Raw genomic sequence first — 23,589 nt, forward strand, 5'->3', positions numbered from 1 at the left:
GCTTTGCTCTGCTGCTGGTTTCTTCCCTTGGTAGTGCAGGACCCTCCAGTCTTCCTACTTTGTGTCAGTCCAACAGTCTCTTCAGGAACCGTGAGCCTGCAGGAACTACCAGGAACGTCCGCCTCAGCTACAGCTTCTTCTCCATTGAAAGGTAGTGTTCAAATCCGGTTGTTCGTTTCGTTCAGCTGCGGTAAAAGTGTGTGAAATCTTTCTCCAATCCGAGGGCTTGCCCTTCTCTTCTCTTTAACCTAATTTTTCTGCCGACCAACTTCGTCTGGAACTCTTGGCAAAGACTTAACCGCAAACTACCCTGAACTGTGTGATCTTGAGCAAAAGACTTTTGTCCTATTGACTTTGGCCCTAAGCTTTTCTGATTTGATTCCATCACTGTAGTTCCTCTTTCTAGATTGCCCTGCTTACTTACCTGTTGGTACTGTTCAATTTCTGCCTAACTTTGTCTTTCCCTCCCTTTTAAATTTCTGGAGTGCCATTGTGCTCCCACTTCATTTTGCTAGAACGTGACTTGTCTGGAACCTATTGGGAGTGGTGTGGTGTATTAACAGTGTGATTTTTAGACTGCTTTACTTTAGTGAGATGTTATACAACTGATGTGTAAATAAATGTATATTCTTTTACTCAGAAACCTTGAGTCAGTGTTGTTTGAATCATAGTAATTGCTGTCCTTTGTGTAACTTTTGATACTGCTCACTTGCTCTTGAGATAGGTCTGGCTGCTCAGCCATTCTACCACTTTTACTGTGTAGTACAGGCTTGTACCAAAGGTGAATTTGTACTGTCACTTGTAGTCTTAATTGTGTGTGGTGGTCCCAAAGGGTACTGAATATAATTCTGCCTAAAAGTCGACAGGACTCATGTGTATATTTTAGCATCTATGTTAAGGAGGTAGATCGGGCGGTAAGCTGCACAACTTCCGGGATCCCTACCTTCCTTATGTATCACTGTGATGAGCGCCTTAGAGAAGGACTCCGGGGCCTGTCCGGTGCTCAGTATATAATTGAACAGTTCCATAATAAATGGGAATAAGGAGGGGAGGAATAACTTATAAAACCCGGCAGAGAACCCATCCTCACCCCTGGCCTTTCCCAGTGGTAGTCTGGCCACTGAATTCTTAATTTCCTTTGAGGTTATGGGGGCCTTCAGTGCACCAGTTTCAGCAACCAAACGTTTGGCCAGCTGGATGTCCGCTAGGTACCTATCCACCTATCCATGTCCTCCACCTCGGGTTCCACTTCTGCCATGTACAGTTTCTCACAGAAGGCCATGAAGGCCTCTGAGATCCCTTCCCCCGAAGGTTCCTACGTCCCTTTCGCCCCCTCTATTTCAGAGACCCATCTTTCTGTGCACTGCCCCCTTAATCTAGCCGCCAGGAGTGTGTCCGCGTTGTCTCCTTTCTCATAACATTTCTGGTTTAGAAATTGCAGGTTGCTGATTATTTTCCCCTCTTCCAGCAAACTTAGATCCTCCCCTTTCCCCCGCGTCTCCAGAATAAAATCTTCTCGCCTCCCCGACGGATCTTGCGCCATTTTGTCCAGTCGTTTTATCTCTTCCCTAAGCCTCCTTTCGAGAAGTGCCATTCCCTTTTTCTCCTCACCCCCTCCCTGATCAAGATCCATGTCCAGGTAGCCTTCCCTGCTTCCCATACAGTTATTTACTCTACCTCACCCGTGTCATTTGTTTTGAAGTATTCCAGAATTTCCTTGCCCATCTCTGAGTGGAAGACCGGGTCCTTTCACAGGGAGTTGTCTCCATTTCGTACCTTTGGGGGTCAGCCCAGTCCAGTGTACATCTACCGTCATCATATCATGGTCCGACCAGGAAATGGTGGTGATCATCATGCCGTGTGCATCCTCTTTATTTATTTTGCATTTTTAAAGTGATCACACATTGCGGGGGCATTGAGGCTCTGTTACAGGAATATGTCTCTTAGTTGCATATTTATAACGCACTTAATACCCAGAGGTTTCTAAGTGTGGACCGGGGGATCAAATCTATGTTGCTTTGTGTCATCTTATTTCCAAGGCGAGCATGTTGCCGTTGAGCTATCCTCTCATAGGTCTCTGGAAGTATAGATATATTCAATCCTAGTGTAGGTTCCGTGTGGGGGCGAGTAAAAAGTATAACCCCTTTCCCCCGGGTGGAAGTGTCGCCATATGTCCCTCAACCCGTACTCCTCCAATGACTCCTGAAATTCCTGATAGCCTGCTAGGGACCACCATTTTCAGAGCGTTGAGGCGGCCCAGCCATGAGATCGTTAGCCTGTGCCATTTCAGCAGGTCAGCCTTTATTTTGGCCATCAGGTGTGGGGAAGTTTGCCTCATATAAGTTCCCAATATCCCTTGTTACCTTTTATACCCAGGTATTTCAATGTGTCCAGCTTGACCTGTACCGCCAGTGGTGTGAACCTCTCAGTTTCCCCATCTCTTTTGCTGTCTAGGGGGAAGAACAGATTTAGATCGATTGATGTTCAGTCCCGCCAAGGAACCATACTGTTCGATCACATGGATTACTGTGGGTATGGAATTCAGGGGGTCTATTATGTGTAGCAACATATCATCCGCTTATACTGCGACTTTGTAGTCCACCTCCCCTACTGAGAAACCCTTCACGTTCGGGTCACTTCTGATCTTCTGGGCCAGTGGTTCTATCGAGAGTGCATATAGTGTCAGGGAGAGTGGGTATCCCTGCCTAGTCCCCCTTCCCAGTTTTAACCAACGTTAGTATCCTCCATTGACCGCCACACACGCTTGAGAGGATACGTAGACCGTCTTTTTCCCTCGGAGAAGCCTTTCCCCAATTCCAAACTTCACCAGCACTGCCCTTCGAAATCCCCACTCCACACTATCAAATGCCTTCTCGTCCTTCACTGAGAGGAGGGCTGGATCCCCCGCCATCCCTTTGGCTGCATGTATAAGGTGTAGAGTCTTCCTCATTGTGCCTGCTGGCCAAGCCCACTTGGTCTAGATGGATCAGCCCTGGCATGTAACCCTCTAGTCTAGTCGCCAGGACTCAGGTGTATATTTTAGCATCTATGTTAAGGCGGTAAGCTGTACAACTTCGGGGATACCTACCTTCCTTATGTATCATTGTGATGAGAGCCTTAGAGAAGGACTCCGGGGCCTGTCCGATGTTCAAAATATCATTGAATAGTTCCGTAATAAATGGGAGTAAGGAGAGGAGGAATCACTTATAAAACCTGGCAGAGAACCCATCCTCACCCGGGGCCTTTCCCAGTGGTGGTCTGGCACTGCATTCTTAATTTCCTCTGAAGTTATGGGGTCCTTCAGTACACCAGTTTCAGCAACTGAAAGTTTGGGCAGTTGGATGTCCGCTAGGTATCTATCCACCTATCCATGTCCTCCACCTCGTGTTCCACTTCTGACGCATACAGTTTCTCATAGAAGGCCATGAAGGCCTCTGAGATCCCTTCCCCCGAAGGTTCCTTCGTCCCTTCCTCCCCCTCTATTTCTGAGACCCATCTTTCTGTGCTCTTTAATCTAGCCGCCAGGAGTGCGTCCGCTTTGTCTCCTTTTTCATAACATATCTGGTTTAGAAATTGCAGGTTGCTGATTATTTTCCCCTTGTCCAGCAAACATAACTCCTCCCCTTTCCCCTTCATCTCAGAACAAAATCTTCTCGCCTCCCCAACGGATCTTGCACCCTTTTGTCCAATCATTTCATCTCTTCCCTAAGCCTCCTTTCGAGTAGTTCCGTTTCCTTTTTCTCCTCGCCCACTCCCTGATCAAGATCCATCTCCAGGTAGACTTCCCTGCTTCCCATACAGTTGTTTACTATACCTCACCCGTGTCATTTGTTTTGAAGTATTCCAGAATTTCCTTGCCCATCTCTGAGTGGAAGACCGTGTCCTTCCACAGTGAGTTGTTACACCTCCATTTCGTACCTTTGGGGTCAGCTCAGTCCAGTGTAAATCTATCGTCACTATATCATGGTCCGACCAGGAGATCGGGGTGATCGTCGAGCCCTGCGCATTCTCCCATAGGTCTCTGGAAATATAAATATATTCAATCCTAGTGTAGGTTCCGTGTGGGTGGCGAGTAAAAAGTATAACCCCTTTCCCCCGGGTGGAAGTGTTGCCATATGTCCCTCAACCCGTATCCTCCAATAACTCCTGAAATTCCTGATAGCCTGCTCTTGGTAAATCCTGTTCCCTGTCGTGGAGCCCTTCTCTGTCCAATTGGGTATCTGCCCATATATTAAAGTCCCCACCTGTAATGAGATGCCCTGCGCTTTCCACCAATATTTTTGCGAGTGTGTCTTTCAGAAATCTTAGCTGTCCCTGGTTTGGGGCTTAGACCGTGGCTAACGTGAAGTGCATCTTCCTAATGGTGCCTGAAACCATTAGAGCTCCACCCTCCACATCTGACCAGGTCCTGGTCATTTCCATCTTGAGCGCCTCATTGACAAGAATACCCACCCCAGTTTTCCTTAGTGGGCCTGAGCCCCAGTACTCCCATCCGACTAGTCCACTTGGGATTCTTCTTTCTTCCCCCTTAGTGTACCTGGTCTCCTGGAGGAACAGGATGTCTAGTTCGGCCCTTCAGAATTTCCTTGCAACCAGTGATCTTTTCATGGGTGAATTCAGACCTTTAACTTTCCGAGTGCCCACTCTCAGACGTTTGTCCCGTGGCATTATCCCCACTGCGGCCATTATCTTATCCCCATTCAGGAACTCAACTCTTGCCACTTTAGGGGGCCTACCTTTGCCAGTGTGAACCGTATCATTAGAAGTATGACCCCATGTCCGATCAAGTCCCTGCGACGGGGGGAGTTCAAGGGGTGTTCAACTTCCTAAACTTCCAAGAACCTTGAATACGTCTCCTTCTCGGGCCCTTAAGCTGCCATTGTCCATCACATGTCACTTCCATCTTCGAGGTGTGTGGGGACTCAGCATGTTTGTATCCATCTGTTTCAAAAGTGATGGAGAACGGAAACCCCCATCGGTATCTGATTCCCTTCTTGGTTAGCCACTTGGTAAGCGGTGAGCAAATCCTTGTTTTGCTGAGCGTCAGTGTGGACAGGTCCTGAAAGACTGTCACCCTCGTCGTTCCGTACATCACTGGGCCCTTCTTCTTCGCTCTTACCAGGGTCTTGAGTTTGTCACCATAATTGTTGAGGAGGGTGAGGATTGAATTAGGGCCTCCAGTCTGTGAATCCTTTCAATCTTTGCTTCATCAATTGTGTCACTGTCAAAGAAAAGTTTCGTTTTTTCATACAGGGTTTTCCTCAAGTCCTGCTCCATTCCGCCCTCTCTGTCAGGGATTCCGAGGATTCTGCAATTGTTAAAACTTTCGCGGTTTTCGATGTTGTCCATTTTGAGCAGAATTTCCTCCTCTCTTCTCTACACCTCAGAGAGGCGCACATTCATTTGGGTCTCCAGTGCCAATGGAGGACTGATTATGCTCCACCTCCTTGAGCCTTTGTTCCATTTTGTTGGTCATTTGAGTCATTTTATTGACCCGACCATCCAATGTCTGCTCTCATGTTCCTAATTTCTTCCATTAGTGCCACCACATCTTATTTGGTGGGGGCGGATTCCCCCTCCGAAGAAGGCATGGTGTCCTGCCTGGCTGTTCCACCTCCCCTTGTTCTTGGGGTGTATTTGAAGGTGACTAATTTCAATATTGCATCCGTGTGCCACCTCTCCCTCCCAATCATGCACTCAGCGTTGTATTGGGGTCACGCTGTCGTCAGCCAGTACAACCACCCTCTTGGGCCGGTGGGGCAGGCGGAGTCTGCGTCCTTGTCATTCAACGCGTGTCAGAGCTACGAAGCCGCTTGATGACCACGGCAATCTCAAAGTTCCACTGTGATGTCACTGAATTGGGTCGAGGGGGCTGCAGCGCTGCCGGGGGACCAGTACCACAGAGAGAGTGGCAGACCAACCCTCTCTCGCCCCACTTCCACCAGTAAGCGGGCTCGCCATCCACCTAGGGGCTCTTCCCGCAGCCCAGACGGTCTGAACCTGCCCGACAGTGCCTCTTCCCCTGAGCCCTCCGGGGCTGCAGGTATCTTCTTGCCCTGGGGGGCAGGGAGGCGGGCACACACTACTGTGTAGGGGACCCGCACCTCCTTGTTCAACTGGTGCCACCACTTCTCCTCCTCCTGCTGTGGTGCTGGGGGGTGGGACCCGGTGGTATGCCGCACTCTGCAGCTTTCCCCAGTGCCTGGGGGGGACTGCTCCTCCATCTCCTCCCCAGGGGGCCTCTTTACAAATGTCCACCTCCGAGGGGCCGGGCTCCCAGGTCTCCAGCTGGGGGAGGGGGCCTGCAGTTCTCCATTTGTCCTCTATGTTGGTCTCTTTTTCTCCACGGTGGGGGGAGGCGGGCACACGCCCCTTGACCGGGGTCCCGCACCTCCCTGTATCACTGGGGGTTGTGTGTTGCTCTCACTGCAGCACCTCTTTTTTTTCTTTATTTGCCCCCCAACCACTAGGACTAGTGGTTCGCTGTCTGGATTCCTCCTCTTGGTCCACTCCCAGGGCCTTTGAGCAACTCAGCACAGGCTCTGAGGTCCCGCTTCTGGGCCCTGGCCTCCTAGTGATTATACCATCTGCAGGGCAGGCACACGACCCTTGCCAGAGCCAGGGGGCCTACACCCTGATGAGACATCCCGGGGTAGGGCAGATTACCGTCTTCAGCTGCCCCCGCAGCAATATTCCGGTCCTGGGGTCAGCCTCCCCTTTGGGTGCAGCCCTGATGCTCCCTGTGGGCCTCTGCCACCAAGCAGTGCTTTCTCCTGGGCCTATTCCTTGCCCATACCGCTTCTGTTGTGGACCGCCGCTTTTACGGCACACAGACCACTCGCTCTCCCCACTCCTCCCCTCGACGGTCAGAAAATTAGGGGTCAGGGGGTTAAACCACGGTCCTTTCACCTTCTACACTCCTGGCTCAGTCACTGTGCTCACCCCTCAGTTGGGTTGTGTTCAATGAGGGGGCAATCTTGGGAGGGGGAGACTCACCACTGGAACCTTTCCTGTCCAGTCACCTCCCACTCTTTAAGTGCAGGTCTCACAGGCTGGTGCCATTCCTAGGATCGGTGTTGCAGCAGAATGAGCGGCGCTCCATGGCTGGGCACGCGCTTTCATTCACATACAAGGTTTGCTGGATATCTTCCTTCAGCAACGTCAGAATTTTCCCAAACTTTCTGTGGGGAACCCCGGGGTCTTGCTCAGCTGGGCGGAATTGCATAAGTTGCCTGGGGGCTCTCGGTGGGGGCTCTTGACCCTTTTCGGCCCGGCAAAACCGGAGCAGCACGCTCAGGTGACCAGCATGAGCATGCCCCCTGTTGGCCTCCAGCTTGATAAACTTTTAATAACATCATGTCTGCTGGCTGTTGTGAGACAGGCACGGTATCAAGAGAGACACAGACTCAAGTGGGTTTGTTTGTAAACCTTTATTACCTAAGGTTCCTGGGTTGGTCTAATGCCTGACTGGCCCTAACTCTAAAGGGATACTTCCCTCAACTGATGTTTCTAAAGGCCGTTGTTGTCTTAGAGTCCACAATAAAAGTCTCTCTGTGTCTAAACCTATGCTTGCCCTCACTCTATACAAAAATGTGATAGGAAGTCTTTTCAAAAATAAGAAAAATAGTGGTTCAACAAAAATGGAAAGCAGGATTGATTTCAGGGGATCTTCTCACCAGGTGCTGCTGGGTCAATATCACACAAGTTTGTTAGGCAGAATCCTGTGCAGTTCCCTTAGGGAGCACTACAGAAGATTAAGACTACAGGTGAGAGCAATAAATCCCCTTTGGTATCAGTCTGTACCCCAAAGATTTAGTTGGTAGCCGTGGCTGAGCAGTCAGACTTATCTCAAGAGGGAGATGAGCAGTATTCAGGGTTTACACAATAGGCCTACAGTACTATGGCACAAGGAAACACTGACCAAAGCTTTGTATTAAAAAGTAGATATATATTTATTTTATCCACTTCTAATAAAACACATGTATCACAGTCATCAAGCAAGTTAAATTAAGTCAAAGGAAAAATATACACACTCCCAAGTTAAATTGTAGACCAAGTGAACCAGAGTGAAAACTGAGCAAAACGGCACAGTGAAAACCACACACAAGGGATCCTCTATCAATTTCTCACAAGGGAGGGGAAAGCACACGTTATATAGAAATACTTTCTTACCCGCCCTAGCAACACTTCCCCATAAGTTTGTGAACCAGTTTAAGCAAGACAGTGCATCAGTATAGGCAATACTTAAATGAAAACTGAGCAAAATGGCATTTCACAAGGTTTAAAAATGGGAAGTAAAGGGTAGTTAGAAGTAGGTGCACCAACACAGTTCTCAGTGAAAATCAATCTAAAGAAGGCAGGTCTAACAAATGTGACCAGAGTCAGTAGGCCTGTGCCAGAGTCAGTGGTACCGGGCAAGGGCCCAGGAGCAAAATGTTCTTGTAGCTGCAGTCAAGTCTTTGGTTAACGATTTTGAAAAGGTGGATGCAGAAGTTGAAAAGACAATGTTAGGAGAGAGTGGTGGCCAACCCAACAGGTAGGTAAAGGATTTAAAACACCTTTAGTGCTACCGCGAAGAAAGGGCGGCCTGGCGGAACAATGTACCTTTAAATGAAGAAGTGGCTCCTGTGGTGGCGGTTGTTCCTGGTAGTTCCTGCAGTTCGGGTGATCCAGCAGAAGAAGAGAGGCTCTCATCGTGGAGGAAGGTTCGAGTTACTGCACTGCCAAGGGATGAAACCAGCCGCGGTGCTGCCCGACGAATAAAAGGTGCGCTCCTTTAAAACGCGCTCCAGATGGACTGGTGCCTGGCTATCCGGCCTCCGAGTACAGGGTACGGGAGATTCGACCAAGGCAGGTCTGGGAAGGCGATTGGCAAACTGGTTGGCCCCACCAGGTCAAGGGAAGAAGTCTCTTGCAGATGAAGATCTTCTCTCGTTGTGTGGAGAAAAGTGGTGAGACGCTGCAGCAGGGCTTCACCGGTCGTTCAATCGTTGCAGATGTCTTTGGCTTCTCTCCTCTTTGGCTTTTTAGTTCCAGTGGCGACGTCTTGCTCTTCCAGTCCTCAGGACCCTGCTTTGATGCAAAAAGATCCCCATTCATACAGCCTAGCTGTCACTCACAGAGTGGAGTGGTCATCTTGGCGGGAGACCCTCCAGCCTATCAGGATAGAGTGCGACATGGGTTGCTGAGGCAACCCTGTCCAGGGGTCCTACTCCCCCTCCCACACAATGGACCCACCCAGACTCAGTGGCGCCGAAAGGAGGGCTTCTCGGCAGAAGCCCGCCAAAAGGACGAACAAAGGATCCCCGACCTGGGTTAGGAGTTTAGAGGAAGACACGAGAAAGAAGTTATATTAAAGTTTTGGCAAATAAAACCTACCGGAGTCAAGTTAATATTAAAATGCACCGGCGGTATGTTAGAGGCTGTCAGAAAAAGTGGTAGCCTCAAACAGTGGGAAAATCCCATAGGGAAATATTTGCGGTCGAATATTTACAGTAGTAACCACTGCCACCAGCCAGAAACTTTTGAGAGAGGGACTGTACGGTACTCTCTCGAAAATGAACATAAGGGAAAAACTATTAACCCTTTCCAGTACCTCCATAGTAAGATGGGTTGTACTGGTTTAGTTCATAGGATTTGACTAGTAAAGTCAATGGGGACTTTACATGCCCTGGGAGACAGTAGTCAGTCCCAGGGTATGGAGTCTATGTTTGGGGGTCCCTACGACACCCCTGTCTCACTGCACTGAGGGTGCTGTGTAACACATGTGAATAAAGATGGTTCTTATGGAGTTGAGAAAATCCCATAGACATTAAAGACAAAAATAGCCTAGAACACACATAGCAAACAGGCGTAAGAGTGGGAAAAAGAGCCTCTCTCTTAGCAGGAAAAAGAAACAAACCCTTCAAATCCAGCAAAGCTGCTGGGGGACTCTATAGGTAAGGGAAATTAGCCATAAAATGAGAATTCTCCCTAACACAGTTCAATCCACAGAGCAATTCGTAAGACCTTTACAGGTCCCTTGTAGTTATTCCAACTACCTTCCGTATCTTTAAGTCCCTCTGGGTTGACTTCCCCAAGCTTCAGCTTCATCAAGTTTCAAGACACCACTGAAAATAGTAACAAAGTTCCTTGTGTAAGCTTCACAGGGTTCCCTTCCCAAAGCTTCAATCCTCTCACCAGTTCAACAAAAACCAACAAGTCCCTTAACTCGGTTAGGCCACTCAGGGGCTCCTTCCCCAAGCTCTAGGGCTCTTTCAGCTTCCAAACACAATACATGATTTATAACAGTTCTGTCTTGAATTCATAAACCATTCCATCATGGGGTAGAATCAGAGGCTTTTGAAAACAGGCTTTCTGCTTTTCCTAGGCATGACCTCTCGGAACCTCTTACACCTTCCTTCGCGTGCTCCAGGCACTCTTTGCCTTTCTTGTGCCACTCTCTCACTAAGGGCCACTCGCTGCTTCTTTCCCACTTTCTCTCGCTTTCAGCTTCAATCCGGCTCTTCCTTGCTTTCGCCTGATCTGCTTTTCTTTTGCTTTCTGTCTCCTTGCTGCGCTTTCAGCCTTTTCGCTTTGTTCTCACTTTTAACGTTTTCCGATTCTGTGCCGCTTTTCCTGTTTGTGCCATTCCCCACTCTGCTCTCATTTAAATGCATGCTCCCGAGTTTCTCTTACATCCTTCATGAAACTCACCGGGCAGCGTCACAGTGAGAGTCGGTTCCTCCAGGCGATGCAGGATTGAGGTCAGGGTCTCACCATCTGCCCCTCGGGCATCCTTCGCATTGCTTCTGCGGCTCCCTGGAGGCAGTATTTCTTGGAAATGGGTAGGGGGAGATGAGGTGAGGTGAGATTGTAAACACCCCACAAAGGCTGAGGGAGAGTAGGGTAAGGTGTTTTCAGGAGTTGGAAAATAGCATGTCTCACCCTCGGGCATCCTCCTCCCAAACCCCTTTGACCCTCCACTCAGGTGATCCTCCCTCGCTTGTCCACCCAGAGGGTCGGTATCCAAAAGCGATGGCCCTTTCCGTGACCACCTGAATGGAAGATCCCAAGGGAGCGGGTGGGAGAAGGAAGTCAAGTTTCTCACACTGTGCCCTAAATAAGTTCAGAAAAGAACATTATGGCACTTATTGCCTGGGACATCCTTGAGTTTGTTTCACTAAATGATTGTTAGGCAGAAACCTGTGCAGTTCCCTTGGGGACCACTGCAAAAGATTTAGGACTACAGGTGTTGGCAGTAAACCCACTTGATAGCAGTCTGTACCACCCAGATTTACCTGGTAGCTGTGGCTGAGCAGTCAGACTTCCCTCAAGAAGAGTTAGGCAGTATGTAAAGTATACACAATAGGCACCCAGATACAATAGCACAAGCAAACACTGACCAGAGCTTTGGTATCAAGGTATATAATTATTTATTTAAAAACACACTTATTGAAACACTCCAGCACTAATATTGTAAATCACTCTAAACACAGTTACTATTATTATATATACATCCCTTATTCTTTATCAGACAAGTCTTAGTTAACACCACTTATTTCCAGACAGAGGCGAGTGCTTAACTATAGATGGCACTCCAATAAGTTAACGAAAAAGGGAGGGAAAACGACAGAATGTAGGCACATACACCACACTAATACTTAGGAACTCTTAAGCAAGGCAGGAAAGTCAAAAGTTACTTGTGAGCCAAAGTCCATAGGCCGGGCCCACTCCTTAGAGAGAGCAGGGAATGACAACAGGCTCAAAAAGTCTTGCAGGGAGTTCAGCGATTTTAGTTAGGCTCAGAAAAGTTTAGCCAGGGTAACCCAGGCTAACCCAGGTTCAAAAGCCGGGGGCCAAATCTACCCCGTACAGTCGGTTGCAAGGGAAGCCAGGCGGAACACGGTACCTTAGGTGGAAAGGATCCTCCAGCGGGGGCAGTTGTTCCTGGCAGCGATTGCAAGTCGCAGCTTCGTCCAGAGGAAGAGGGAATCTCGACATGGAGGAAAGATGAAGGTCGTTGCACTGCCAGGGAAGAAACCAGCCGCAGAGTTTTCTGGTTAAAGGTACTACCCTTGGATTCGCGGTAGTGGTAAAACGTGGTGTCCCGGTTGCTGGGGTGCTTGGCACAGGCAAGGCGGCCACGAGTTTTTCCAGGAAGCGAAAAAGGAAGCAGACTGGTTATCCCCAGCAGTCGAAGGAAGAAGACTCTCCGGGGTGGAGATCTCCTCTGTCGTCAGGAAAAGTGGTGAGACGGTTCAGCAGGGCTCCACCGGTGGTGTCATCGTAGCAGGTCGGCTCAGCTTCTCCCTCGTCGGATTCTTTAGGTCCTGTGGCGACTTCTCAAGTTCCAGTCCCCAAAGCCCTGCTTTTATGCAGAAAACCCCCATTCACTCAGCCTAGCTGTCACTCAAACATGCCGGCGGCTCACCACTTGGGCCAATCAGGACGGAGTGCGACTTGAGTTTCCTAGGCAACTCAGTCCAGGGTGCCTAAACCCCCTCCCACACCCCCTGTGGTACTCAGACAGAGTGGCACCACTTTTGGAGGCTTCTGTGGAACAAAGGGCTCGACTTGGGTTGGAGTCACAGAAGAGAACACAAACGCCATTTTAGAACCGAGTCTTGGCAAAAAATACCAACCGGAGAATTAATATTAATTAAATAAACCGGCGGTATGTTCGAGGCTATAGGAATTAAATAATTAAAGTTGGTAGCCTCGAACAATGGGAAAATCCCATAGGAATATATTTGCGGTCAAATATAAAAGTAGTATCCACTGCCACCAGCCAAAACTCGATCAGGTGGGACGGAGACGTGCCCCCTCGATTAACAGACCCCGGGGCAGTCGAATTGCCCCGGCCAGTACCTCCACAATATGATGGTTTGTACTGGTTCTGTTCAGAATTTGAGACTAGTAAAGTCAATGGTGACTTTACATGCCCTGGGAGACAGTAGTCAGTCCCAGGGTATAGAGTCTATACTGGGGGGTCACTGTGACACCCCTGTGTTACTGCACTGAGGGTGCTGTGTAACACACATCACAAAAACACATGAAGCCCTATGGAGTAAAAGACCCAATAACCCATTAAACACATCTAGAGTCAAAGAAATACACTCAAATCATGCCCAAGAGTGAGGGTAAAAGAGTCTCACTCTTGGCAGGAGAAAAAAAATAAACCCCACAAATCCAGCAAAGCTGCTGGGGGACTCACTAGGTTAGGAAATTCAGCCTAAACAGAGAATTCTCCCTAACAATGATGTTTACCTGTTAACAAGTAAGCCTGCGAGCAGGTCTCCCTCGCACTGTTGGAAGCGCTTACAGAAAAGGGCCACAAGGCGTCCAAAGACGAGCTGCAGTTGTGCTTACCCTGTGTGCGATACTTGGGCTATGAGATTTCAGCAGGAAAAAGACACCTATCCCAGGAACGTATTGATGCGATTCAGAAAGTCCCTAAGCACTAGACCATAAAACAAATGAGGGTTCCTCAGGATGGTCCATTACTACAGATAGTGGGTCCCAGGGCATTTCACTATAGTTAAGCCCCTTCAGAACCTCAACATGATTCGACCCCGGAACCCATGCCATGGTCCCAGGACGCTGAAGACACCTTTGTCCCCATAAAGCAAGCGCTTGCAACAGCCTCAGTTCTGGGTTTGCCTGAGTATAACAACAACTACTCTCCCCTTTCTACACCACTACTACTTTCCACTCTCTCTGCACCACCACTACCCCTCTCTACTCTACTACTACTTTCCCTTCCCTACACCACAGCTTCTCTTTCCTCTCTCCACACTGATACTACTCAATCCACCCACACCTTCTCCCTCAGTCACCCTCCTTTCACTTCCCCAGTCACCCCGTTGTTTCGCTCCCGACTCTCCCTCTATCACTCACCCACCATTCACACATACTCAAACACAAGTACCACTCTTTCCCACCAACCAATACTTCACTTGTACACTCCTTCAATAATTCTCCTCCACATTCTTCTGCTCTGCCTTCCTCCACCTTGTCTCTTGATCCTTCTGGTCCCTCCTTGATCTCACCAGAACAACCCACACCTTCCTGTTTCCTGTCCTCCCTTTTATCCTCCCCCACCCCTTTCCATTAGCTCGCTCCCTTCGTTGATTCCACTGGCCAACTGCTGCCTGTCCTCTTCTCCGTGGGGTTTTACAATCTGGCAACAATTCTTAAGCCTGCCCCTTTTCCATACATGTGACCACCGGTCTACAGCATCGGCAATCTGCAACAGTTAATGTCACAGTTTATACGAAAGTATTCTGGTAGCTCTAGCATGCCAGTTTGGTGAGGGTGCAGCTCTGCAGCCCTCCTGCAGGCAAGCATAGGGCTTTTGCTGGTGCAGGTCATGTCCATTGTTCAGCACCCGGCTCGTACTGGTGTTCTGATGGCACTAGTTGTCTCCTGGTGGGTGTAAATTTTAGTAACGCTCGGTCTCGCTGCATTGTTTCTCTGGTAGCGATTGTGTATCAGTGTGATTTGTTCATGCTGATGCACGGTTTGTTCTACATCTTGTTTGCTCTTGCTAGTCTCTCTCTGGGGGCTCACTGACTGATCCAGTTTGGCTCTTGAAGTGACAGATCCTACAAGACAAAAAGAAGGGCACTGGCCAAAATGGTGCTGTGTCAGGATTTGGTGATAGACAAGTGGTTTGTTGGTCGCATAACCTGGCACATAGGGAATGAATAGGGGCCAGGGGTCCCCTACTTCAACACCGCACCTCTGAGGTAGGGCTGGCTCTGACACCAACCATGGTAGGCCTCCCACCCCATGAGAGGGGTACCTACCACCACCTGTCAAGGACAGGTCAAAACTCCTAGCCCAGTGTTAGGGAGAATTCTCTGTTCAGGCTAATTTCCCAAACCTAGTCAGTCCCCCAGCAGCTTTGCTGGATTTTTGGGGTTTATTATTTTCTCCTGCTAAGAGTAAGACTCTTTTTCTCCCACTCTTAGGCATGATGTGAGAATGTCTTTTGACTATGTAATGTGTTTTATGGGCTATGGGGTCTTTTACTCCAGAGGGCTTCATGTGTTTTTGGTATGTGTTTTGCACAGCACCCTCAGTGCAGTAACACAGGGGTGTCATAGTGACCCCCAAACATAGACTCCATACCCTGGGACTGACTACTGTCTCCCACGGCCTGTAAAGTCACCATTGGCTTTACTAGTCTCAAATTGTGAACAGAACCAGTACACACCATCATATTGTGGAAGGACTGGTAGGGGTAATTCGATTGCCCCTGGGTCTGTTTTCCAAGGGGGCACTGTCCAGTCCCCCCTTGTCGAGTTTCTGGCTGTTAGCAGTGGATACCACGCAAAATATTCCCCCGGAATATTTCCTATGGGATTTTCCCATTCATTTTAAACGCACCACTTTTTGGTGCAATGTTAAAGATACCGCCGGGTTATTTATTTAATATTTATTCCCCGGTTGGGTCTTTTTGCCAGGACTCGGTTTTAAAATGGCGTTAGTGTTCACCTCTGAAACTCTAACCCAAGTCGAGCCCTTTGGTCCACTTTTTGGCGGGCTTCCCAACAGAAGCCCTCCAAATGGTGCCACTCTGTCTGGGGTCAACAGGATGTGTGGGAGGGGGGATTAGGCACCCTGGACTGAGTTGCCTCGGCAACTCAAGTCGCACTCTTGTGTGATTGGCCCAGTGGTGAGCCGCCCGGCACACCACTTAGCATGTTTGAGTGACAGCTAGGCTGATGAATGGGGATTTTGCTGCATAAAAGCAGGGTTTTGGGGACTGGAACTTCAGAAGTCACCACAGGACCTAAAGAATCAGAAGAGGGGAGAAGCTGAGCCATCTACAACGATGACACCACAGGTGGAGCCCTGCTGTACGAACTCACCACTCGCCCGATGACAGAGGAGATCTTCTTCCAGGAGAGTCTTTGTTATCTGTCGTGTTAGACTACAAGCGTTTGGGAAATCAAAACAGTGTCATACACAAAACGGAGTATACTGGTCTTATCTCCGTAGAAGGTAGGAGCATCCTATGGATAATATTCAAGGTTAATGGCTGTTTCATTGAAATACAATGAAAACAATGCCAAACACATCCCTGCCTGACGCCCTTCTCCATCGGGAAAGCATCAGTAAACTCTCCATCCAGTCCCCACCTAAGAGATGCTGTGTTTTCAGTATGTAACAATTGGATAACATTTAGTAGCGACTTGGAATATATAAGGCTTTCAAGGTTCCCAAATGTGTGATCCTAGTACACCATCAAATGAAGCTTTGATGTCTTCAAACAACAGACGAAGCCGCGTATTGTTTAGGAATGCATATTTAGAGAAAAGCAGGGACATTCTAAAACATTGGTCAATCGTACAAAAAATGTTCTGAAACATTCTTTTCCATCCCAGCTTGAAGATGCTCGAGGATCACCTACCCAAAAATGTTCCCATCTCAATCCAGAAGTGAGATTGGGTGTAGCTGCTAGGGCCCTCTTACCCTTTTTGGAAAATTGTAGTTGTTTAACTATGAAGGTGGATTTCCTAAGGAAATGGTGGAATTGAAAAGCTTCTCAAAGTGTGGGGCCCATATCCGTACCTCATATTTGAAAAGTCACTTGGAAGGCCATCTGGGTGTTAGGCAGAAACCTGTGCAGTTCCCTTAGGGACCACTGCAAAAAAGTTTAAGACTACAGGAGTAAGCAGTAAACCCAATTGGTAGCAGTCTGCACCACCCAGATTTACCTGGTAGCTGTGGCTAAGCAGTCAGACTTCTCGCAAGAAGAGTTAGGCAGTATATAGAGTATACACAATAGGGCAAAATATACAGTAGCACAAGGAAACACTGACCAGAGCGCTGGTATAAAAGTATATAATTATTTATTTAAAAACACACTTATAAAAATACACTGGCACTAATATGTCAAGCAAGTTCAAACACAGTCACTATAAGTATATACATCTCCCTAGTTAATTATTCGACAAGTCTAGGTTAAAACACCACTTATTTAGCAAAACAGAGGTGAGCACGTAACCGTAGATGGCACTCCAATAATTTGGTGAAAAAGGGAGAGAAGAGGCAGAATAGGAAAATAACACAGCACCAACACTTTTAAGAAACCACAGCAAATCAAGAAAGGCAGGGTCTACTGTAGTGCAAAAAGTTCATAGACCAGGCCCACTCTTGGAGAGAGCAAGGCGGAATGTGCCCAAGATCACACAGTGGAAATGCACTCAAAAGTCTTTGCAGAAAAGTCAAAAAGAGGTTGGATCAGTTCAGAAAGGCAAAGTTAACAGGTCTGAGGTCAACCCAGTTAGAAAGTCAAGGATTTACGGGACGATTCGGGAAGGCAAAAAAAAGGCGACTGGTTGGTCCCAACAGCTCAAAGGGAAGAAGAACTTAATGCCTGCATTGCAACAGCATAATATAGGTATGTGATCACGAATTACTACTACCTCTAACACAAATATATGTACCAATTTTGGTTTTTTCTGCACAGCGGAATTGCTTTTCAGCCTCTCTTAAATAGTGTTTTTCATTCACATTGTTCCCCTTCCAGTGATTGTAAAGGGAATTCCAGATTTAAGATACATTGCAACGTTTTTTACCTATTTTTGACTAACTGTATGGCCAACATGGGATCAAATGCTAAATTAGCTGTTCTTTATATTTCTTCCATATTCTCTCAAAACTTCTGGCAACGTCCGAATTGGAAAAATACATACCACATAGCCCGCATATCCTTTTCCTGAAAAATGTTTCACTTGTCACCATGCACTTATTTGCACAATCTTGATGACAACTCATGGTCTTATTGGTTTTACTGTATTGGTCGAAATCAACCACCCAACTGCCTTGTTTTGTGTTTGGGTCTGTTATACGCGCTATGTTTAACACTTGTTGCACTTTATTATTTTACTGTATATTTAACATGCAGCCTCAGTAGAAGAGCTTGTTGCTCAAAACACGTGTCAGGCTGCATCACGTTTTTGATTAAACTGCAAATCAATTGATCTGTATATTGTTTGTGTGCGCAGTGTGTTTGCAAACCAACCCCTCCTTGTAACAATCATCCAGTGGGTAACTTGGCAGTTTACCACTACTGCATTCACCTGCACCCCATCCACACCGATCAAACGTATTCAGACCTTGCGCTGAACCTCGCTTTTCCTTTTCTGACACTCTCCTTTTAATAAGGAAGCTTGATGTTGCAAAATGTATGTATTTTTAGGCTCTCAAAATGTAATCACATGAGTTGTGCAGTGTCTGATTACCTGTTGAAAGCTTGGCACTGACACAAATATATAACATCAACACTGCCAAGATGAGACAGAAAAATCAGGAGCATTATTTAATGGTTGATCCTTTTACAAGAATATTAATATGTTTACCTTATTTTTATTATATATTTTAAAAATATAAATACTGTTTGTGCTGGTTTTATTGAATTTATGCCTACATTACGAATAGTTGAATGAATTAATATTCATTCAGAAACGCACACGCACTTTCCATCAGCAAGGAAAAATAGCTTCTGAAGACAACGTACTGTTGGATTCCTTTTTTATAATTGGGGTTTGCAGTATAGTGTTGGATCCATAATTTCACTGCAGAATATTTAGCTCAAAAGCATAGAAGTCATGGTTTAGTACAGCCACCACTAACGAACATTGAAATTTATCAGGTGAATAGTATAAAGATTCAAATAGATGAGATACAAGGTGTATTTCCAAGCCAATTGAGTTAAAGTTCGCTTTTATGGACGCACATCATTAACACAGTAATGACCAGATTCTGATCCTACATTGTTATTCTCAAATAACCAAGAAAAGAAACAGGTTTTGGCGAAGACTATCATAGTTACACCTCCAATATTTTCATGGTACTCTTGAGCAATTTCAAAAACATCTGATTGAAAGTGGCACGTTTACCATATTCCCCAGTGTTACAGTAGTTGTGGGTTTGGGCCATGCAGTTCATCTGTAATTATGGTTAACCATAAGGTATGAACATTTAATTCACTACTTTGTACAGGAATGTTTAAATCTATTCAATAATAAGTATCAAGAAAAAGAAAATTGACTGCACTAACGACACTTCATACATCTCTTTCAGATTTTTCTTTTCTTGATCTGTATGGGAATTATTCTAGCAATAGGAAATTCAATTTGGGAACATCATGTTGGCAGACATTTCAGAATGTATCTTGATTGGGAGGAAGTTGTGACCAGTTCTGTATTTTCTGGCTTTCTCACATTCTGGTCTTATATTATAATACTGAATACAGTTGTTCCCATCTCCTTGTATGTGAGGTAAGATTTCATATTTTTTTAAAATTACAATAGTTCTATTTGCACAAAATATGTCTCATGCAAAATCTTGTTAGATCCATATTTTGTCGATCTTTGGATTACTAACCTTATAAAAACACATATATAACATGCTGATTGCAGCCAGCACAGTCCTAATGTCTGTTGTGGTTTGTTTTAATGCTGACCTAATATTCATTCTCACATGAATGATATATGATATGATTTGATTTGGTATTTAGAACGCGCCTATAGACAAGTGTTTTGAAGGCGAATGTCCAACCATAATTGTTCACATCTGAAAATGGCTAGTGTCTTTTCTGATTTTGACTTTGCATTTGTCTCCCTGCATTCTCCTGCATTTTAAGAGCAACATAGAAACCTGGTTGGTTCATTTGCCACTCGTTTTTATTACACACATTTAATTCCATGCAGGCAGTAGATAGAAATGATTTAATTATGCAAGATATTAATATTATATACAATTTTCACAGTGGATAAAGACACATTCCAGTTGGCTCCTCTTCTATGATCAACATTGGCTGCAAACAGATCCTCACTTAAATTATGTCATCTCAGATTTTGTCCAATAAACGTTAAGTGCGGTGGACTTTATAATAAGAAACTTTAGACAGATTTTAGGCAACACATCAATAATATGGTGTAGCACTACCTTTTTAATTATCTCTGTGTATATATATATACATGCTGAGTTTTGTCTTGGATAGTTTCAGGAAACAGAATTTTGTAAGTACAGAATCATGGAAAATATTCTGGCATCGAATACAAGTAGAATTAAAAGTAATAATAAATAAATGTCAGAACGATTTCTTTCTGGTTTTTGTATGCATATTTCCTGATGCAGAAAGGTTTTCACCAAATGAACGTCATTATTTAATCTTTCTTGTAATATTTTTCCTAACTGGTCAATGTCAAATGTTTGAAGTGACGTCATTCTTGCAAGATGTTTCTTTTGATCAGCTTCATTATTGTTTTTATGTGAGAAAAGTATGCATCTATGTCATGATAAAACCCTACCAAAACAATCTACCAGTTATGACTTATTTTCAAAAATTAAACATGTTGTTCACTTTAGTCTAGTATGTATCCTTCTGTTCAGAATTCTTATTTTAGCTGGAAGGGTTTTGTGCAGTCGAGTGATGGATATGGTCACCTTGGAGCCAGGAGATGTTTCTCAATTTTCCTTTCCGAAGTGACAAATGTGTGATTTTCATAGATGGACAGGAGACCAGTAGGGCATCCAGGGATGCTGTGGGCAGTACAGGTATAGTGGGAAAAGGGAAAACTTTGTGCCAACCTAGATTCCTGTCAGCATGGTGCTCATCTTTGGTGGTCTCAGCAAGGCTTAGTGGCGTCATTACCAGCATGGCCACATTGTGGCCATCATTGGGAACATTTAGGGATGGTGTGTGTGGCCGCCCATGAGTTAAGCAATTGAAAGATCACCAAATGTTTTTGAACATTAAGATGTTCCTTTGACTCTTCAGAAGTTTCTGTTCCGTGATGGGCAAAATAGTGTATTGTTCTTGTACTTACCTGTTTCATTATAACTTATCGTTGCAAATACAGCTAATCATTGCACATCTGCATCTCTCTTTAAAGGCCAGAACTTAGTAAATAGGTGGGCAGTGAGTGAAATGTGGTTTGTTGCAGCCCTTTTGCTTCTATGTGATTCCATCTCCTTACCAAAGATTCCATATCTTCTTACATTGAACGTGTGCCCATCTGCAGAGCACCCACGATTTTCCATGCCCGGCGCTTCTCCCTTTATTGGAGACCAGTTTCAGTTGTCATGTTGCCCTCCTGACTGTGCTGTCTTGAGTCGGATAGTGATTTTGGGAAGCTAAGCCAAGCAAGTGAAACAGGTGCAGCAGCAGTCTCCCCCTCGCCCCTACCAGAATGCACATCAAGCCAGCATGCAAGCACATTCAGCTCTACTATTAGCCCTTCTCATAGTCACTCAGCTGCTGTGTAGTTCTTGTACACTTTCTTTTTAACATTTCATTTTTATTGAACATTTAGACATATCAAAGCAAACATCTGCACCTCCCGAAAAAACTAAAGCAACCCCTGCAACCCACCTCCCCCTTCACTCTCCCCAACATAAAATGGTGATATCAGGCTAGTAGATCTCACTGGCAGGGTACACAGGTCACCGGGCCAGGTACAAAACTACAACTGCATGGCAGCAATAGGCACCAGCCACAAATCCCATAATCCCAGGACGCTTCTTATACCATTATATAGTGCTCCCGCTTAGGGGTAGGCTGAACCCCTAATACCACAGCTTCTCTGTACACCTCTTTCCTTCTCCCAGTCCTCACCAATCCGTCTCCCCCACACAACCATCCCCAGGAAAATGATAGATGGAGGCCAACACTGCCACTCAATCCCCAGCGTTACGTAGATTTCTTCGAATATCATTTCACCTAATGAGACTTCACCAAATCCATTTCACCGAAAATGGTAGGTGAAGTTGTATATGTGTAATGTATGATAGGTGGGGTGTGAGATAATGGTATAAGTTAAGTACGGAGGGGTGAAGGATGGCTGTGCGGGGACTCTACTCACATAATAAAAAACAAAAGTAGAAAAAGTAAATAGTTAATTACATTTATCGTGAAATCTCCATTAGGTGAAATACTTTCGAAGAAATCACATACATCCATCCCCAGGCCTCTAGTGTACGTCCCATCCCCATTTAAAAATCAACTGGTCCCATTCCTCCCTTAAAGAACCCATTTAATCATTGATCAGAGCCATCAACCTTTCCATTGCATACATATCCATCAACTTGAGGAGCCCGTCCACCCTATCAGGCAAACCTGGGCTCTTCCGTTTCTGTGCCAGGGCCACTCTTCCCGCTCTGAGCATAGCTTCCCACAGTATAGTGTGTTAATTTTGCACTGAAATTGTGTTTATGATTTATAAAAAAAAGTTCATCAATATGCCTACAATACGTTTTATATTTTAAAATATTGTACTCCTATTTAATGGTATTCTTAATTGTAATGTGTATGATGTATTTGTACTGTGTTGTAACGTTTTTATTAGTAAGTTATGCCGGAAGAAAAATGGCTCAGGACCCCTCAGGGTTGGGGTGGTGTGGGGGGATTGCCCTCCTTCCAGGAGATTCAAGTTCATTTTAAAAGTTCAGATTACCATTCATATATAAACATTTGTTGTGAACACAGAGTTAGTATTTCTTTGGTTTTTTAGTGCACACAACCACGATTGAAAATAATTGGTAGTCACATTTGTACAATTAAAAGACTCCTTTAGGGGAACAATTGCACCTTAAGGCCGAAGTAGGGGAACAATTGCACTCTAAGGTTGAAGGCATCATTTTCTAGCGGTGTTCCTTCCCCTGAAAAAGCCAATTATTGGAGTCTGTACTTGCCATATAATGTCAGAACCTATAAGGACACATTTTACATGTGATGACTTGCAAGGCATATAATGGCTTTATTGGCGGCATTGGAGCCTGCATTTTGGTATTACCTCAAAGTCTCCCTTACGTATGGTGAATATACCAGCTTGAACAGGCATGAAATAGCATCACTGAAGCGTGAGCTAGGACTAGTGTTGACAACCCTGAGAGAAATCGCCTGATTCGTCACCATGATATCCAGTCCCTGAAGAGTCCAAGACACTTAACATAAGGGTCACTTCCACTCTACCAGGGGCATCTTTATCCAAACCTAAAGCTCCTAAATGTATCAACTGATTATAGTCCACCTGTAAATACCTCAACCTCTGTTGACCAGAACACCCTGTCTCCACTTGAGTTCACTTGCTGGATATAATTTCATGTTAGGGAAGTGGTGTGACACCAAGTGGCTTAGTTGATACTGTCCCACTGGCAAGTCATGGGTAAATTACTCTTGCACAACTGCTCAATAGTTTCATCTGCCTTTGCTGCTAAAATACACTTCTCTGCCGACATCTATCATCATCTCAAATAACACCATTGTTCCCTTTTTAACCAGAAGAGCTCGGACAAAAATCTACAAAACCCAAAAACATCTGGGCAAAAACCTATACAAACAGTTAATACATCATATTTCTGGGTACACCAATCAATGTATGTGTACCAGCATGTGTTGTCCTAAGTACATGAAGGAGGGGACAAACACAAAGACCCAGACCCATTCACCAAGATAGCAACTGTGTAACCCACATAACCTAGTAAAGTAGAAAAGTGGCTAGAAATGCAAAGTAATAAAAAATGTATTGCATTGTATTCACATAAATAGCTATATTTACAAAGACTAAAAACCACAAACATATGGTGTAA

General features: G+C 45.7%; 1 protein-coding gene across 1 annotated transcript in view; it reads left to right on the forward strand.

Moving 5' to 3' along the window:
• ATP8B4 (ATPase phospholipid transporting 8B4 (putative)) overlaps nucleotides 1-23,589 on the forward strand; it is a 5,389,235-nt gene that overhangs the window by 2,476,176 nt on the left and 2,889,470 nt on the right. Inside the window, exon 11 of the mRNA XM_069624764.1 lies at nucleotides 19,078-19,274. Within this exon, the coding sequence (XP_069480865.1) occupies nucleotides 19,078-19,274 (197 nt within the window). The remainder of the gene's footprint in view (nucleotides 1-19,077; nucleotides 19,275-23,589) is intronic.

This window comes from Ambystoma mexicanum, chromosome 11 (assembly GCF_040938575.1).
Source record: "Ambystoma mexicanum isolate Mex_15411 chromosome 11, UKY_AmexF1_1, whole genome shotgun sequence".
NCBI lineage: Eukaryota > Metazoa > Chordata > Amphibia > Caudata > Ambystomatidae > Ambystoma > Ambystoma mexicanum.